The following is a 20,314-nucleotide window of genomic DNA, read 5'->3' as shown; positions in this document are numbered from 1 at the left end:
GTATGGAATTGATAAATCGACGTACATGAATCTGTTAGTCAAAACTATATTTTGTGGGTAAACAAAGATAGGATCTAACTAAGTACATTTACTCAATAACTGTATACAAATTTGAGGGACTACATTACTATGTTGCAATTTCATGTTACTTTATACATCTACTCCATTAGATCTCAGAGGCAAATTTTGTTGTTTTTACTCTACCATTATTTACCATCTAGCTATAGCTGTTAGCTTCTTTACAAATTTTAGTATACAAAACAAAAATCTGCTATTACATAACTGCATGCGTAATAATAACGCATAACAACTTACAGAGTGCATTCATTGTGAGAATGGCCCAGTTAATTTCCAGCCAGTATCGGTGGAAATTAAGTTAAATGTAATTGTTAGAATACAGTTCAGATAGTCCAGATCAATGCAGTGCAAAAAGAACGAGGAAATTGGCTATGTCACAAATCATGTCACAAACCAACATGACTATGCACACAGCCCTCTGTTGGAGAAACACCCTTCTGCAGAGCCCCTTTCCTGCACTGCTTTAGAGCGAGGCATGCACGAGTTCCAGACCCACTGAAAGAAAGAAAAGTAGTTATATTAACATCATCTAGGCTGAAAATTAATTTCAGATAATAAATACACTGGTGGCATTGAACAGCTTAAGCAGCACTCTGTATCTCCACTCAGATTTCCATGGCTGTGTGCCAGGTCAAACAAAAGCTCTTTAAGTTTGTGTTAAAAAATACACAATCAGTGTTTCAGTAAAATAAATATATCTGCGTGTGTTTGTCTGTGAGTGTGTGTATGTGCGTGTGTGTAGGCATACATATTTTTTAGATTAATGGTTATTATGTAGACAAATGGCTGTTTTAACTCAATAGATGTTTATATTGATATGCTTGGGTCAAACTGGTGGTGCTTGCTATACTTCTAAAACCGTGGTTCCATGACTCACACACCCGTACGTCTGAAACGTGGGCTGGGGTTGTGTGGACAGGGGATCTCCGGCTCTGCAGGTGGGTGATACTGCTCTGTCGCCCTAAGTTACAGTGTCTCACATCGGAGGTACAGCAGATCTGTGTATGGCTGTTAAAAGGCGTACTTTCTAATCTGATCAAGCAATCAGTTGCTTTGCACAACAATTATACGTCACACACATTTATTCACACACACACATATTCATACAGGACCTCTATGTGCAGCACTCTATCACACATCTGTAGAAACGGCTGTCAGGCAATTCGAGGTTCAGTGTCTTGAAACTTAGGCATTGGAGCTGGATGAGCCAGAACAACCAACCCTCTGTGGCTCTACCTTCTGAGCCATAGCCACTCTATGATGCTATATTTAAGCTTGTTTGAACAATACTCACTGCAGTGTTGGCTGCTATTGCTTTGCTGAACACAGTACGACTGTGCTTTGCTGTTTAGTTCTATTAACATTGATGTTCTACACACATCGACACACATAGTGCAGTCCAGACTATGGATGGAGATGAATAGATACATTGAATAAAGCCCAGTGAACAATCCTGTTATCTTTGACATACCAGGAATCAAATGCACATACCCTAAATGAAGTTGTTCTCAATACATTGCAGCTTTCATTGGTGCACATAAGTGAAGAAAGTAAATTTCAATAGTTTTCCTTAAGCTCCACACCTCTGAGACCTGTGAGAGAGGAGATGTGGAGTCACTGAGAGATTATTAGAGGACAAGGAATGAAATTAATCATTTTCAAAAAGAGGAAATAAGAGGAGGGAACGTGAGATGAAGAGGTGCATAGTAAGAGAGAGAGGATTTTGAAGTTGCAAAGGAGGAGGAGAGGGCAGTAGATGGGTGCAGAATGAAGAGAGGATGATTCCTCTCAGGAGAGGAGTGGAAAAGAGTCACTCAAGTAAGAGAGCAAGGTGTGTTGGAGGTGGAGGAGGAGAGAAGGATAGGAAATATGTTCTTAGGTAGAAGGAAAAGAAAGAGGAGAGTCGCTTTGAGAAAGTATTGAACTGGGGACAACGCAGAAGAGGAGAAGGTTTGGGAGCAAATGAGGAGACGACAGATGATTCAGAAGAGTGGCGTGTGTTCAGTCATTTAAAACGAGCTTCGGTTTGAAGAGCCGCTGAATAATACACCCATCATCCACAGAAACCTGGCTGTGCTGTTCCTCTGAAGCATGCTCCACTCATGACTAGTCTCTCTTCCTTAATCTGCTCAGCCCTTTTGAGTATTGACATTGCACACAATGATATATAATTTATATATATTTATAATATATGGTAGAAGATTTGGCACATGCCATATTTTCTGCTTTATTGTGACGTGTTTACTCTTGCTTTGCTGTTTACAGTGTATAAAGACAATCTTGGCCCTGTTTGTCCTTGTCTCTGCCAAGCATCTCCTCTGAAGTGCGTGTTGAGCCAGGAGTTGACGCACAACCTCAGACGTACAGCAAAAAACACTTCGGATGTGTTTGTCATGAAGTAGGCCCCCTTTAGCTTAGATTCACTTAAGTGTCTGTAGGCGGAGTACAAAACGACCGTCTAGTACTGCAGCAGGAGAATATGTAAAACGATGAAGAGTAAAACCTAATCTAGTTCATTCTTCAGCAAGCATGTAGATTCGGTGTGTGGAATTAGTGTCTTAACAGAAGCATTAGCAGAAAAACATTTTAGCATTCCAAACTATCCATGAGCCAACAAAGGGAGGGACATTGAATCCAAACCAAAAGATTAAAGAAGCACTTAAAGTCTTTCTTGTTGAGCGATTGATCGGCAGAATGATAGGAGCTGCTTAGCTTGGTGCAGAGACAGAGACTAGAAACAGGTGCAGACTGCTAGTGTGAACAAATCTACATGCACTACAGCTCACCAGGCTTGTTTGCTCAAAACACATTTTCGGTGTCAAAAAACTGCTACTCAGTTTCAAAAAACTTTGCTTGTGAGGATGCTAACATCAACTAGTTTTCTACTGTCCGAGAAAAGATTCAAAACAAAGGTGCAGCCTTTCAAAACTGAAGTTTCAACATGAATTTTTTCCCAACGTAAATGCACCAGATTTACATGGTTTCAAACCTGCAAAACAAAGTGATGAACTGGGAGAACATAGACAAATCTGGAACTCCGAAAATGTGTCAGAGAACTGCTGTAAGTTTTGAAGAACAATAACTCAAAAACAAAATAATGCAAGGCTACAATTATGCTATACCTTTTTATTTGATTTCAAGCTTCCAAACAGAGTTTCAACCAATCAGAGCCTTTTTTTTCCAGCTTCAGAATATGCATGATGAACATGGGTTCAGACTGTTAATTCTCTTTCTGTCCGTCTGTCTTTCTTCTCAGAAACAAACTACCAACACGATGTCACATTTCTTTTATGCAAGTCTTTGCATTGTTAGTGGAACGGGTCTAGGGATGTTAACATACAATACAGTGTACTCGCTCCATGTTCGAGTCTGTTTAACATTGTGCTAACAGATTTTCTTTCTGTCTCTTCTTTCCATGTCCGTTCTTCACGCCTCCTCTCCAGGTAAGACACTCAGTTTTTATGTATCTGCCGGTTTCCTGATTTGTTTTGTTGCAGATTGTGGTTGTGTTGTGCCCTTTGACCATGAGGGGTTTCTCAGACCTGGTGCATGCGGGGGCAGAAATCTTTGTTTCGTTTGCCGAAGAGCTGCTAAATTGTTTTTTTAAAGTCAAGCCACATTGGTGGAAGAAACCACAGCAGTGTAGGAAGATGCTTCTCCAGGTGTGTGTTTGCAGGTTGCAGCCAATATCTGTTGCTAGAGGCATATTTGTATTGAAATTAGTTCAGAAAGGCCCGTCTGTTCTTCCTGGGAGGCGGATCCCTCAAGTATCGCTCTCTCTGAAGGTTCTACGTTTTTCCCTCCCTGTTATTAGTGTTTTGTGTGGTAGTACAATAATTATAACCATTTTAAGCCTGCTGTTCCATTTAAAATATCATGGAATGATTCAACCACATCTTCTTACATGCACGGACGTCACTATTTGAAATGGATTCACACAGAAGAGAGCAGCCTCCTGCTCTCTCCTCATTGGTCAGCGTAACTAGTGGTTCCCTCTGGAGGCAACACAAGGACTAGGAAGAAAGACAAGGACAAGCTTCATCTATTTTCAATACAGACATCAGCAGTTGATTAGGAAAGACACAAGTACTCCAGGCTGATAATGCCTTGTGCACTGTGCACGTGAACGTATCCCTGAGTGTGCAAACGACATCTGTCCCATCAACGTGTTACTGACTTTACTTGAATCGCAGCACATGACATGACTGACGCTTAACATCTACTTATTGACAGACTGACGCTCATTTGTAGAATTTATGGCCTGACAATTAAAACCAATTTTAATGGTCAGAGTTATTTGCATCCATCGAAAGGCATGTTTCACCACTGGTCAAATTCAGCCTCTAGGCTCGCACAATATTAGTCATCACAATGGAACCTTCATATTCTCATTGTTATGCTGAAGACACATCAGCAACTTCTGATAAAACCCCAATGACTTTTTCAAGGTGGTTATGTCGTCAAACGTGCTGAGCCAATCCACTGCCACACCATTGACGTCAAGCCCATTTTTTGACACCAGCTCTTCATCCACCTTGCTGCGAGTTCACATTGAATATTTCAAATGTGCAGAATAATGAGACCCCATGACCCATGAACACGTAACTCCCTTTAAAACCAAAGCGTTGTTTGAAAACAAAGACCCGACAGAATCGCTAAAAAATTTAAGCGGGACTTTATTTTGATAGCCTAAACATTTTACTTTCATTGTAAATCATTCCCATTTTTTTAAGGTAACCAACAAAGCTGGGAAACTCGCTATGATCTCTCTCTGACTGAGCCTAGGTCAGCGCATCAGCAGGAACATCACCTGGGTCTGAATCTTCTACCAATTTCATCGCTGTTTCCATCAATGAAACACAGCAGTAACCCGCTCCCCTCACTTAGATCGTCAGCCATTGTCTTAAACCTAACAAGCAAATCTTTTTTTGGAGGCTAGCTAACGCTTAGAAACAAACTACATTTCCCATAAAGTGTTTTTGCAAATCATAAAGTATTTTTATCATTAACATGATTGAAAATGAGAACATCATGTGTCTCATTTGGCTTTACAGGGAAAAGCCTGCAGACTAACTCTTAAAGGTGTACACACATATATCACTTCCTGTCTTTATCCTATCACTTAGCAAGTTTTTTGTGGTTAATCATTGCTTTTTGTTGCTCCTTTGTGTTTGTTATAGGTTGACTAAGGATGAATATGAAAAATGTATCTTCTGACAGCTTTGATTTTAATTCATTGGGAAGAAGTGATGAGTATGTCCGGCATTTATTATGAAATAATATGAGTGGTCAACTTACTGACGCACTTAATTTACATTTAAATTATCCTTTAATAATAGATTTTTCTGTAAATGTCAAAGACTTACAAAGCATTCAGGTTTGGTTCAACCTGTGTGTTTTTTTTTACATCTTTCATATTGATTATTTCATGGTATTTTTGCAGATATTAATTTTTTCTTAGCCTTCATGAGTAGCCTTTGAATTCAAGCAGAAATGTAGGTGGGATTTTATCATTGTAGATTAGTACTGTATGTAGCCAACTATTATAGTGAATTTGTTCATTTCTTTAAGCAGTTTCCAGCAGTCACTATACCTAACAGATTTTGCATTGACTAAAATGACCTTTACCATTGTGAAAGAGGGCATTTTCATAGATTTGTTTAGTATCTTTCTGGACTTAGAAAATCAGGAATGTTTGTGTGATTTGGTGCATCTCCAAATAGAAATTAAAATAAAAGTGGGCCTGTTGGGCCTTGGTGGAGAGATACAATCTCCTGAGTACCCTTCTACTAGGTGTTGAAGCACAAACATCCTCTCATGCTAAGCCAAGAAAACAAGGTGTAGAATTATTTCTTTGAGCTCCAACTAATGTTAACCTAATAATACAGCTTGCCCTAACTTTAAATAGAATAATAACTTTTTGGTTTACTTTTACCTTTGAACTGAAAAATATATATACAGTATATATATTTTTGGGGATTTTGTATTTCAGTGTTAGGACACAATGACCTTTTGACCATGTCAGCAGCAAAATGTCTAAGTATATGCACGGACCACAAACCAAGATAAATTTAAATCGACAATCACGTTCAACGTTGGGCTATTTTTTTTATATTTACATTATACATAAGGTGGATATAGCTCTATTTCATTCATTTAATTTCCTAACAGATTTATAATACAGCACCACTTATCAGATGTAATTTCTGATATTAGTCTGTGTCATGGATTCAGGTTGTCGGGTGACAGCTGCTCCTGTGGATTGGGATGCTGTGTCGAAGGTTGGAGTTACACCTCTGCACCATTGACATCTTACATCTGGACTTTAAGCCTCAAGTCTGTCTCTTATCTATTATATGAGACCAAAAAAAAGTACCAGCATTAATTAACATCTGCTTTGAACAAATATAGGGTTTCTGCATCTGTTCTGGAGAGACACCTCAGCTCCAGTGTGCTGTAGAATGTAAACTATCTGTAAATAAAAAGCTGACGGGCGAACCAGTTACTTCGCTTGCATTCCCTCATGTGTCTGGCTGTCAGACAGATATGCCTCTGTTGGACACAAGTACACAAATGTGTTTGTATTGGTGAGGCAGATGACTTCATGCGAGGGCCTCCCTCTCTTCCTCCTCACTCCCTACAAACACCAACTTCCAGGACAAGAGGAAGGAATGAATTCAACGGAGGAAATTAAGTTTAGGTGTCATGAACCCTCTCTCCTTAAGTTCATTGAAGGTTTTATTGAGATATAAAAGGGGTCCATTATCTTGTTGAGAAGCCAGCCTGAATGAGAATGACTGGGCGGTTATCTTGTTAGGAAGTGGATTGCTCATAACAATAGTCTAGACATTGTCTGTTTAAGGTCAGACCACAATGTGGAGAAATGTGAACTGCATGATAGTTTAAATCCACCAGTGTGGCCTGCTCTGACAGGTTCAATCAGGAGGCCTTCACTTCTGCTTGTCATTATAGTCATCATATTGAAAACCACGCTGTTATGATAAGTGCTTGCTCATTGTGGGAACTGTTAACCCACTAATAATAACCTTAATATGTAAAGTAACTGTTAAGATTTGGAATTATACCAATACAATTTAATTTAATTGACACTAAGTATTTTAGAACATTGACAGACATTAATTGAGAGACTAAATATTTGTATAGCCATATTCACAAACAAGAGAAAGGTCATATATATATATATAAATTAAAAATGTATATATATATACATATATCAACAATTTATATATGGTGGTTTGACCCCATCATGATCATCTAATTTGAAGCATGTGAGGCTGTGCATCACCATCCGAATGTTGCTGCAACTCAAAACAACAACACACACCAACTCTACTCCAGGTCTAGCTGCAAAAGGTCAGAGCAAGTTGATGGCGTCGATCCTCCATGTTTGGAGTTTACTTCTGAAGTTACGTTCAATCTTGCAAGTTCCTGTAACATTCTAAGTCTCTCGTGAATTTGTTTCCTACTTACGGCAAATGTGTGGTCTCAGATTCTGGCCAAATTGTCTAATGTGTGCATTCTAAGAGTATAATACAAAATCTGTCATTATGTCTGTGGGTTAGGGCTAAGGGTCAGGGCTCCCACGTTTCTAAAATTGGTTAAGAATTGAAAATCATCTTATGCGCACAAAGTGGTGAAACTACCCACATTTCTAGGTTGAAAACTTACTGAATTGACAAATAATGAAGACAGCAGTCAGACCAGTTAGACCTAAATTAGAGCGTAATACTGTGGACACCTCTGTGCGACCTTCGGAGGACTAAAGACTCCTGCCATTGCATCCGTGTATTTTCTAAGCACATAGGGATTCTGGCCCAAACAAAACAACAACATAAAATATTCCATGTGGAGCACATGGCAGCTAAACCCAGTTATTACTTATCAGACTTATTTACAATTTGCATCTAAACACGTTTCATATCTGGATTTGATCCAAATGCGGTTTTAAACTCATTAACCTGGTATTACTATATGTCACCAGTGTCACTAAACGGAGTATAAATTCCCCAAAACACCAAGCCTCTAAAAAAGATAGAAGAAGGCAATTAGAAGGAGATTATAGCTGTGTTAATTTGGCAATTAAGCCATGGAGCCGCAATTATGTTGTTCAGTATGATACTCATCATGGGCTGTAAGACCTCTTTCATTATGGCACTATCAGAGAGATACGGTTACAATATGTGGGATGGTGGTACAGTGGTTAATAACACCGTCTTTGAATCCCAGCCTGTCCAGTGCCGCTCTGTGTGAAGATTGCATGTTCCCCCTGTGTTTGGCTTTTCTTAGGGTATTCCTGCTTCCTCCCGTAATCCAAAGACATATAGAGAGATGAATGTAAGTGTGAGCCTGAATGGTTGTTTGTCTCTGTATGTTGATCCTGTGATACATTGGTGTACTCTGCCTCTAATGTCAGCTGGGATTGGCTACAGCCCATCTCCATGTGACCTTCAAATGGGGCCGGTGAGTCTGTTCCTCAAGGTCTTTGTCAACCTCCACCATACACTGTGTGTGTGTGTGTGTGTGTGTGTGTGTGTGTGTGTGTGTGTGTGTGTGTGTGTGTGTGTGTGTGTGTGTGTGTGTGTGTGTGTGTGTGTGTGTGTGTGTGTGTGTGTGTGTGTGTGTGTGTGTGTGTGTGTGTGTGTGTGTGTGTGCCTGTTTAGGCTATGTGCTTTAGAGGCCCGTTGTATCTGTGCATATGCTTTTATTGTAATTTTGAGATGGATTTCCTGTAGTATAGAATGTAGGTAAAATAAAAATAAAATTCGTAAGGTCCCTACAGCCTTTATCCTTTGTGGATAAGAACAACTAAATATGCTTTGATGTGCTTTGCACTAAAAGTAGGCACCGTGTCCTGCTTCTGAAGAAAAATAAGTGAAGAAGAGTTGAAACACCGAGATCAATGCAATGGCATTGTCAGATGTCTGTCGGGCTCACACAGTCAGTGGAAAACAAACAGTGGAAACAAAGCCCCTCTCCAACAGCCTCAAGAACAAGTGTGTTGGTCTCCAATTATCCCCAGTGCTCACTCGCTGCCCTGTCAGCTGCCTGTTTGCTAGGTATTGACATCTATATTTCACTGACTGATAGGGGACTTACAGTATTCATTCAGTTAAAAGCTTTTCAATTTAACTTTAATTCCTCAAACCCAGTGGGCCGGCCTCACTTTTTCCCTGCCTGCAGTCTCCTTTCTCGCTTACTCAAAACACTGCTCCCTGTGTGTATATGCAGTCCATTAAAGCTGACATGTCTCCACAGACTTACAGCCTTACATGGAGCGAGAGACACGCGGGACAGGTAGACAGAAGCAAGACACTTGACCTCTGGCAGCTGCACAAGTCTGAAGCAGCTCCTAGGTGGAATATGTCTCCAGGAAAAACAGGATTAATGCTGAGTCAGCCATCCCTAGATCAATAAAGATCAAAACAAGTAAACCAGAGAACTTCAAGGAAACGGAGCGTGATTTCTTGGTATTTCTGCTTTCATTTCAATTCAATTGCAGCTGATAAAGCAGTTTTACCAAAGCCTGATTTAACCCGCAGCTTTAAAGATTGTTACTTGTGGATATATATATATATATATATATATATACATATATTTATATATATACCGACATTATAACCTTTCCAGCAGTTATTCTTTTACACTGCTGTTACAATTTGTCTCTTAGGGCTTAACAAGATGTGACATCCTCCGTCCTTAACCCTCACAAGAGTAGAGAAAAACTACAAAAAAACCTTGCGAATATTACCTCGCGCTCCCCTTTCATTAGGCTGTTAGGTCTCTCGACCACAGCTGCTCTCTCTCTCTCTCTCTCTCTCTCTCTCTCTCTCTCTCTCTCTCTCTCTCTCTCTCTCTCTCTCTCTCTCTCTCTCTCTCTCTCTCTCTCATTTAAAGTGTGTGAACATTTACGTTAAAGCCTCAAAGAAAACATTTATTAAGCTGATTTCACATGAAACAGCAGCACAACATCACTTAGGTATGGACCTTATGTTGTTAACGTTCCACCAATAAACCGAGAAGAAGATGAGGAAGAGGCAGAAGCAGTGTTTCCTCCTCAGTTTCATACCACCGTGATGTTGTTGTTCTCACACTTTGAGAGACTTGTTATGCTGTATCATTAGCGGCGTTTGTCTCCGCCATTTTTCAAATGTTGACACAAGTTTGTACATTATAACAGACACGACTAATCGATGATTAAATTAGTTGCCAAATATTTTTATAAAACGATTACAATCAATTAATTTGATTAGTTGTTGCAGTCCTAGTTGATTCATGACCTTACTGCGATCAAATCATTTCTTACAGGCAAATGCAATTTCACTCCAAATTGGAAGTTCTCATCTCTCACGGTCAGTAGAAAACAGCAAAATGTTCCTCTTTTAGCAGCAGACACTTTTGTCCCTGTGATGCCAATAGTGTTTTAGAATGACAGACTTCATTTTCAAAACTCTCAACACACACTCAGGTCCAAGTGCCTGCAGGATTTGACCTCACTGCTGTCTAATTAGGGACTATTAAAGAGGGGAGTAGATACACATGTCTGGAGTGTGTGCTGAGAGAAGCACTTCTATTGTGTGTGTGTGTGTGTGTGTGTGTGTGTGTGTGTGTGTGTGTGTGTGTGTGTGTGTGTGTGTGTGTGTGTGTGTGTGCGCGTGCGCACATAACAGTCTGGGGAACATTATGTTCAATTTGTTCACTTCCAATGAATGAATTTTAATTGAACACCAGTGTTGGGATCTCAGTCAATGTGCTTAGAAGCCAGAGGCCAGACTCAGTGTTTCTTGAAGCTCTGGGACTGTTAGTGAAACAGTGCTGAATCTTGCTTATCTCACGTGTAGAGTTTAGGTGAGATTCTCTTGGGTCAGTTGAAACATTGGCCTCTCAATGCACAAGACCCTTTCACGCAGCTCTTATATCACCCAGGATATAAGAGACCTCTCTGCTTTTCCCTTTTTCCCAGGATGCCTCTGTTTCTTCACCCTTCTTGCTGTGATTTTAAGAGAAACTCAGACAGTCAGTTTCGAGCAGCTTCAGCAGCAATGCAGTTTGTTTGGAAGAGGGAACTTTACTGGTCAATCTGCATTCCAACCCTCACTATGTCCATGACATCTAGGTAGAGACTAAAAGAATTACCTAGCGGATACAAGTGTCTGTAGCTTTATCTGTTGGGAGGCTGGGCTCAGCCTATGAGAAAGGGTGAATACTTTTTACATCCGGGGGGGGTTGCAGCTCTTTGGAATTGAAAGGAACCAGTTGGTTAGAATGCCTGCTGAACGCCGTCCATTGGAGGTTTGCTGGGCATTTTAGATTTGAAAAAGACATCAACCCAGAACTCACTGGAGGGATTATACATCACATCCTGGGAATGTTGCAAGATCCCCCAGGAGGAACCATGTGGCTGGGGAGATGGATGTATGGAATACCCGACCTAGGCACCTGCCACCTTGACACAACCGTGGATAAGCACAAGAAAATGGATGGATGCATGTCAGAGTTGATTGAGAGGTGGACTGCAGATTATATAATCAGCATAGCAGCCATCCTTTTCAAGATGACAGAAAGGAAAAACAGAGATGCCAGACCTACCTTTTTATTTAGTCTACAACATTATTACCAATAAGGATATTAGACAAGACTACAATACATTGACTCGATCTGCAATATACCAGAATTATCCTGTTAGGGTGCAATTTGTGAGATGATCCTGAGAAACACTAGCCTGGATGCCAGACGAACTTAGCCCCGCCTACAACAGATTTGGTCGGGCAGTTCGGTCTGGGGTCGCTCCATTGGGAAAAAATTATGGCCGGACCGGGCCAATCAGATTGTCAGGGCGGGCTTTATACGATGATTGACAGATGATCAACGGTGACGTAATCAACCACGTCACCAAAGTGCCCTCGGGTTGAATTCGTTTTCAACAAACATGCCTGCCGCTGGCGAGCTGAGATGTGTAGATGCTGCCATTGAGTCTGTTTTTTTTTTTAATATTTTTGTTTATTGGAAGTAGTTCCACGAGATACAACAATATAACAGGGAATACTTCCATCTTACATTTTTTCCCATCTTTTTATCCCTCCCACATTCCCATCCCCAGCACCCATAACAAACCCATAAACACGAAAAAACAACCAAATATAAAAATAAATAAATAAAATAAAATAAATAATTAAAGGGGAAGGGTGAATTGTTATTAAAAATAAAATAAATCGGGGGGAGGGGGGGGGCTCAGTCATCACCATAACGCAGAGATGTCAAAGACTCAATATGACTTAAGAGAGGTCTCCAAGTCTTTTCAAATGAATTTAAGGAACCATTCAGGGAAAACCTAAGCTTTTCAAGACTCATGAACAGTAAAACTTCTTCAACCCACCTACTGTGAGATGGGGGTTGAGGGTGTTTCCATTTAAAGAGTATAAGGTGTCTGGCTAACAGGGTGGTAAAGGCAAGGACATTCTGTATAACTCTAGAGGCAAAAGGCTGTAGGGGGGCCCCAAACAAAGCCAAGAGAGGTTGAGGAGAGATGGTAGTGTTATATGCTGTGCTAAGAGTTTTAAAGATTTCAGACCAGAATGTGGCAAGCCCGGGACAGGACCAGAACATATGAGAATGATCTGCTGGGGATTGTTTGCACCTGTTACAGGAGTCAGTTACATTGGGATAAATTCGAGATAGCCTCAAGTTAGTGTAGTGAACTTTGTGCACTACTTTACATTGTAGGAGGCCATGCCTCGCACAGATTGAAGAGGAATGAACCAACCGTAATACTTGTTCCCAATAATCATCAGGTAGTGTGACTCCAAGCTCTTGCTCCCAAGAATACTTGGGGCCTGATGCTGGGCTATCGAGAGAAGAGTTGATAAGGCTGTAAATGCTAGAAATTAGCCGCTTTTGTCCGGGATCAAGAGCCAGTATTGAATCAATCAATGTTTCTGGGGGACGACTGGGGAATTTGGGGTTTTGATTCTGAACAAAATGCCTTGTCTGAAAAAAACGAAATAGATGGGAATTAGGCAGGTCAAATTTTCCTGAGAGCTCTAAAAACGACATAAAAGTCCCTTGGTTGTAAAGGTCCTTAAATTTTGTTATCCCTTTGTTGAACCACGTCCGAAAGGTCAAGTCAGTGCAAGAGGGCGGAAATAGGTGATTGTTAGTAATAGGAGAGAGGTCTGAGCCCCTATGAAGGCCTAGGTTCTTCCTCATTTGAATCCAGATTCTAACAGAGTTAATTACCACTGGATTGGAGGTAAAGTTGGGGGCAGTTAGAGGGAGCTGGGAGCAAACCAGGGAATGAAGAGAGAGCTTGGAAGATGCAAGTTCCATATCCACCCACACGGGGCGCTGGTCATCTGCTGTGTTATTAATCCAGTATAAAAGTTTATAAATATTACAGGACCAGTAATAGTGTAGGAAATTGGGCAAAGCTAAGCCACCAAGAGCCTTCGGGAGCTGTAGCACTGATCTTCTGATACGTGGATTTTTATTGCTCCAGAGGAAAGAACCTATTAGTTGGTCGAGCGAGCTAAAAAAGGACTTTTTAATAAGGACAGGGATATGTGAAAAAAGATATAAAAACTTCGGTAAAACAACCATCTTAACCAAATTAACTCGACCCACAAGGGATAGTGGAAGACCAGACCATCTGACAAAATCTAGTTTACATTTCTCAACTAGAGGAGAGAAATTTTTAGAGAAAAGATGACTCATTGAATCAGTAATATGCACCCCCAGATATTTAAATCCACCTGTAGCATGTTTGAAAGGGAATAAGGACTGAGGTATATTCTTTGACGCATAATTAATGGGAAGAACTTCACTCTTGTGGATATTAAGTTTATAACCTGAATAGGACCCAACATTGAGTCTGTTTTAGAAGACATCGACAGCGCATTCATTTTGAAAGAGGAACACAGAACGTGGAGGCGACGCCAGAGCACAGCGCTAATCCCTATCGCCCCGGCGCTTGGCTGTTCACAACGGACGCTGAAGCGACGCTGAACCGCCGGGCAGCGCTAATAATATCACCCGTTGATCCAGTAGATCGCTGCACGGCTTTGTGCCGGTCACACCGGAGGCTGAAGCACCGCGCTGCGTCAAGGCTGCCTCGCGGTGCTTCAGCCTCCGGTGTGACCGGCACAAAGTTTTAACATGGGAGTGGATGGGAGCCAGCTGTTATTTAAGGCTTGGCGCTGCGCTGAAGCGTCCGGTGTGAACCCAGTAAATAACTCACTATGCGTTGCTTAGCATACGTCACATACTACGTTGCTCTGATTGGTTGTAGGTCTATCCAATTGAGCGAAGAGGAATTTTACTTCCTGGTCAGTTGAAACACGCCCCATAATTTTTTCCCAATGGAGCGACTCCAGACCGAACTGCCCGACCAAAATGTTGTGGGCGGGGCTAAGTTCGTCCGGCATCCAGGCTAGAGAAACACACTACAAAGTTCAGATTTACAATTTATGGTTAAACTGCTTGTGAGATAAAATACAGTTAAGATATGATGTGCTCTGTAAGTATCTAAAAAACCTACATGTTTATTAATTTCCTTATATTTTAAAATATAAATAACAGTAAGGCACCTGCCCTCAGTTGTATGACTCATCACCCGTCTCCCTCATTCCGCATGGAGTCCTTGGGCAACATACTGAGGCCCCAACCTGCTCCTGAAGGCTGTGCTGACAGTATGTGAGTGATGTGGGATAGAAAAATAGCTGCTTATAGATGCACTGTATGAATGTGGGTGAATGGGTGAATGGCAAATGTGTAATGTTGAGCGCTACGGTGTCATGAGCTCTTTGATATATGAAGGGGCTTGACTGTTAAGGGGCTTTGTATGTAATATATCCATACACTTGGATTTTCTTGCACACATTTGTACCTCACTTTGATAGGAAGTAAGAAAGCTGACATGCATAGGTCTCATCCTTCCATTCGCACATTTTGTTTTGTGGCTAGTTTTTGATGTCTGTGTCTATCAAGATACAGCAAAGCCGAATACTAGGTTTGTGGTGCTTACCAGAATAGTAAAATACAATCAAATCCAGCATAGGCATCAGTGTGGTAGCGGTGGTGAGCGGTCACATCCACTAAAGTACAGCAAGCATTGATTTAAGTGCTGACCTGCAGGGTCGTCACTTTGTGCAGCCCTCTCTCTTTCTTGTTTCAAGTCCTGCCCTGTATCTTCTCTAATCCAATAAAGGTGAAAAAATTGAAGAAATAATCTTAAACCCAAAAACTCTTTACCAGCTACCTCTGCTCCATAACAACAGTGACACAAATAGTATTTTTTATGTTTTTATGTTCACTTTCTCATTAAACACAGATTAACACTGGATTACTAGTTAGTTGAAATGCTTTATTGGTCCTGTTAGGAAATGACCTCACTTGTGCTTTTCTATAATAATATATTGTGTCTGTCATTATCTGGTCATAAAGAAGCGTTTAAAACCACTGCTTCCCCTTAAGAGCAGAAATTAGGCTTTAAACTTAAAAAACTATAATAATGTGATAATTGAGGACAACAACTGGTATGAATTTTTGGCCATATCCCCCAGCTGCAGTCCTGACTTTACTCAGTAAAGTAGCTTGGGATAGAAACAATTGTGTGGAATGGAATAGTATTGAACTGACTATTTAAATTCATTTCCAAGACCATTATTTTATTTTCTGCCCAGCCAGATTAAAATGTATTGAACAACAGTGGGCCACCACAACCATGTACAAAAACATTCTGCGTCTCTGTGATAACACATTTTTAGGCAATAGTGCGACTCAGCACAGTTGTCACTAAGCCGTTCTAATTTTAATTTTTTTGACCATAAAATTATACCATAAAACCATAAACATGGTAGTTTAGTAAATCAAAGTTTGCCTGTCTCACTCCTGACTCGACATTGGCTGTGATGCAATTTGGTCGTTTATCAAGTCTTCGAGTTGACAGAGATCTTTACTAGAATAGCCTGGAAACCCTTTAGTGGATGTACTTCATGTGAAAACTGCATGTTGGAAATGAAGCAATGTGGTTTTGTGAAGCTGCAGCGAAACAGACTCACCCACCTTTCATAGATGAAGACTGAAAAAACATGGCGTGTTGAATAATTTCTGCTCAGCCTGCCGATGATGATGAATCAGAATCTGAAGTCAACAGGATGAATCCATTAAGCCAACCCGCCGTCTGTCAACAGGCTGCTGGTGGTCATGGTGTGGGATGATGTGAAGAATGTGTACTTGACACACTTTAGGCTCTCAATCCATCATGTCAGGTTCATACTCCTATGTATACACTTGACTATCTTCTAAAGTATTGCTTTATTTGACAAAGTAAAAGTCTCAAACTGGTGTTATGAACATGACAGGGAGTCCAGTGAACTTCAGTGACGTACTCAGCCACCAGATGTGAATCCAGTAGGATGTGGTAGAACAGGAGATTGACAGCATTTATGTGAAGCTGATAAATCTGCAGATATGAGTTGCTGCCATGTCAACATGGAGCGGAGTTACAGAAAATAGGCTAAGGTTTATTTTGCCTTACCATCACATTGGGCCCAAGATGCTCACAATCACACACACACACATATACACACACACACATTTCATAAGACTATGTCAGAGTCAGAGATACAATCACAGGCTACGACATAAACACTATTGGAAAAGAGCTTTGTTGTGTGGCACAACGTGATGTGTGTGTGTGTGTGTCTGTGTGTCATCTCCTTGCTAAGTCAGGCAAACACAGCAGCAGCTCCCAACACACCGCTCTTCTGCTCGCACATCTCATCAGCATGCCTGGAGAGACAGACAGCCTGCTGCTGACACACACAAACCACAAACACACACACACACACACGCACACACGCACAAATAGTTTTTTGAATGTTCTGTCATAGAAAGTGTCACCGGACTTGTTATTGTGAGCCTCTCTATGTGTGCATGTGTGTGCGAGTGTGCAGGTGTATTATACGTGTAGTTGAATCTTTGTCTGTGGTGTCCTTATGTTTAGTAAAGAAGTCACAATCTAACCCACCTGTTCTCTCATAAATACCCTCTTTCAGACACACACACACACACACACACACACACACACACACACACACACACACACACACACACAAACACACACAAGCACACATACACACACACACACACACACACACACACACACACACACACACACACAGACTGTCACACTTCTGGCTTGAGTTCAAGGGGATAATTACAGGAAAGAGCTTTTTGGCACTGAATGCTATTTGATTACACTGCCTCTTCCTCTACTGGAAGTCAAGGAGCCTGCTGCGTGCGTGTGTGCGTGTGTGCGTTTGTGTGCGTGCGTGTGTGTGTGTGGTCACAGAGATGTTAGCTGGTTGTAAATTTGTAAAGTGATATGTTGAAAACATAGTGAACTGAAATACAGAGTTCAGACAGAACCTCTTTCATTGTCATCCTCTGCAAAATTAAAGGTTGTCCAAGTTTTCCCACCACACAAGGTTCATCACACTTTCAGAGCAGGAGGGTGTGGCTCGAAATGTGTCAAGACAGTCAACTGCCAGATCCTCTGACTTTTCATCTTGTGTAATCACCCTACCATTGTCAGTGCACTATAACCTACAACTGTTCACAGTAGCTGTGAGCTAAATATCATTTGCCCGATTGACAACGTCTTTGCTGGTGAACCACATTGTTTTTTTTTCCCAGCTCAGCCTCTGGCTGAACTCAGAACTCAACAGAAGCTTTAAGTTGAGTTTTATTCAGTCCCCCCTCCTCCAGTTTCTCCACTGCTTCCTCTCATCTCTGCACATTTATGAAGCAGATTCATAAAAACCCAGAGACAAGCACAAATCTTGCATCACCCTGTGGTTTGGGAGTTGCAGAGCATCTGAACGCAATACCCTGCAACACATAGTGAGAACAGCTGAGAGGATATGGGAGTCTCTCTCTCTCTCTCTCTCTCTCTCTCTCTCTCTCTCTCTCTCTCTCTCTCTCTCTCTCTCTCTCTCTCTCTCTCTCTCTCTCTCTCTCCTCCATCCAGGACATGCTGTATCCACTGAGTATCTTCCATCATGAAGGACCCATCCGACTGCCATTAGGGTCTGGAACGGCTCCCCCCTCAAAGCGGCCTCCTTCCTTAAACGCTTGTTCCCATTAATCACATACACCCCCTCCCCCCATTATTATATATTATCACAAGATATCTCTGGGGACCTCTGCCAGCTATCTATTATTTTGTATTCATACTCTGTATCATTTCATCTGCCTTATATTGTTAGACCTTTTTATACTTGCACTATGATATAGACCACATAATATCGTTCTTACTTTATACTATTCATAGTTTTATCAGTATTATTATACGATTACTAAACTGTTAACTCTTCTACTACTTTATTATAATAATGTAGACTATCATAAATACCTAATTGTCTTTTTTGTTCTATCACTTTTTTTTACTATTGCACTGATTATAAACAGCTTCATTACTGTTAATTTTTTCTTCTTTTCGATTTTAACTTTACTGAGAATAACAGACTAAGTCTCATATACCGCTCCAACTGCAACATAAAAAAAACAAAAAAATTACATTTACAAAAGTAAATCAAAATAGATTCAAAATAAATATGCAGGTTTTAGAGAACAAACGTAACTTAGACTTTATTGTACCTCGCATGAGCAAATTTCAGCTTCACACTATTGCAACACAAATTGTAGTGCGATTGAAAACAGTATGTGAAGCCTGTAATATACAGCATTTAAAAAAAATTAAAAATGACATTGTGTTTTCATGTTTTTTTGCTTTTGGCTCAGTACTTTCAGCATGTGTTTCAAACCTCTGTTCTCCACAGCAGAGTATGGCTGCATATATCCGATGCTATAAAAACACCATTTGTTGTCGCTGTTTCCTAGTCTGAATTGTTATTCAGACAGAGTTGTTCTTTGTGATGAGCTGCTTTGAATCGAATTATCCGTAAAAAGTACTGTAAAGACAAGAGAAGATGGAAGAGGTTCAGACAATGCTATGATATACAGAACTCGGTCATGTGTATATAATTCTATGATCCTGCAGTGTAACAGGCGAAGGCGTAATTAATGTGACGAGAACAAAACAATTAGATCTTTAGTATTTCAGCTTAACAAGACAGCTAACAGATTCTCCTACTGTCTTCTCCTTCCATGTCCGACTTCTCTACAACTACACCTGTTCACCTGCAGGTAAGACATTTCATTTTAATGTATACGAGTGTTTTCTGCTTTGTTTTGTTACGGGCTGGTTTTCTAACACTTGAGTATAATGGCTTTTAGTGATCAGACCTAAAGAATGCATTGTTTTTCTTTGTGGTCATGTTGAATCTCTTATTTTGGCTTTAAAGTCAACACGTTTGTATCAGAAAGGTAAGGCATGCGAGTTATACATGGGTGTGTGTTGGAAGGTTGTGGTCTCATTACAAGTACTTCTCATTCATGTCAAGCTCTGATTAATAGCTGTTGCCTCTTTTTGAATAACACATGAGTTTCTTTAGCAGGTTGCTCAGTTGTCAGGGAATTTGAAGATGGAGAAATTTCCATCATTTTCATATTTGAATTTTTCCCTTGTCCTTATTGGCTTTAAAGTAGATTTTTGATTCAACTCTCCCAGCTCCCTGTGAGTGCTGGTGATGCTTAATTATTACTTCCGGCAGTGTTAGTACTGTGACTATTGGATATTGTCAATATTCATCACTCAGCTAGTTTTTAATATACTTATCTCAGTTTAATCTCCTGTTCAATTATTCACATCTCGATGATCAACAAATCCGTGAGACAACAATATGCTGTATTCGTTCTTAAGCAGGAAGAGATTATTGACACTTTAATATACAGACATATTACATTTAGTTGAGAGTAAGCTTTCTAGAGAAAAAAACTTGGGCCCTCTCCAGGCTGCACGGAGGCCCCATGGGCTTGCATTAAAGTAAAGTGTTTGTTTGTCAAGTTGCTCGAGCCAAAATGATCTTGCACAACGCGCGTGCGTGTGTGTTTATATTGAACCTGAAAGACTGGCTTGATCCTCCCACTCAGCAAAGTGGTGGAGAAGACAGGGAAGTTGAGCTTTTTCTTGGTTGTTTAACCCTTTATCCTGAGCAAAGAGACTTTGGCAGGAAGATTTTATTTTACATGTGTGACAAAGAGGCAGAGAAAGAGCGAGAGTCACATGCCCCCCTTCTGTCTTTCTAATAAACACAGA

At 40.6% G+C, this 20,314-nt stretch overlaps 1 protein-coding gene across 5 annotated transcripts in view; it reads left to right on the top strand.

Annotated features, from left to right (window-relative positions):
• LOC128428577 (pleckstrin homology domain-containing family A member 5) overlaps positions 1-20,314 on the top strand; it is a 189,365-nt gene that overhangs the window by 39,934 nt on the left and 129,117 nt on the right. The window contains exon 4 of one of the 5 annotated variants that reach the window (XM_053414785.1): positions 6,313-6,478. The exons of 3 other annotated variants lie outside the window; for them this stretch is intronic. In XM_053414785.1, the coding sequence (XP_053270760.1) occupies positions 6,313-6,463 (151 nt within the window). In that variant the 3' untranslated portion in view covers positions 6,464-6,478. Of the gene's footprint in view, positions 1-4,811; positions 5,743-6,312; positions 6,479-20,314 lie in introns of those variants that run through there. One more of the 5 variants, XM_053414787.1, reaches the window with a different exon arrangement.

This window comes from Pleuronectes platessa, chromosome 22 (assembly GCF_947347685.1).
Source record: "Pleuronectes platessa chromosome 22, fPlePla1.1, whole genome shotgun sequence".
Taxonomy (NCBI): domain Eukaryota; kingdom Metazoa; phylum Chordata; class Actinopteri; order Pleuronectiformes; family Pleuronectidae; genus Pleuronectes; species Pleuronectes platessa.
This window is presented reverse-complemented; position numbering and strand designations above follow the sequence as displayed.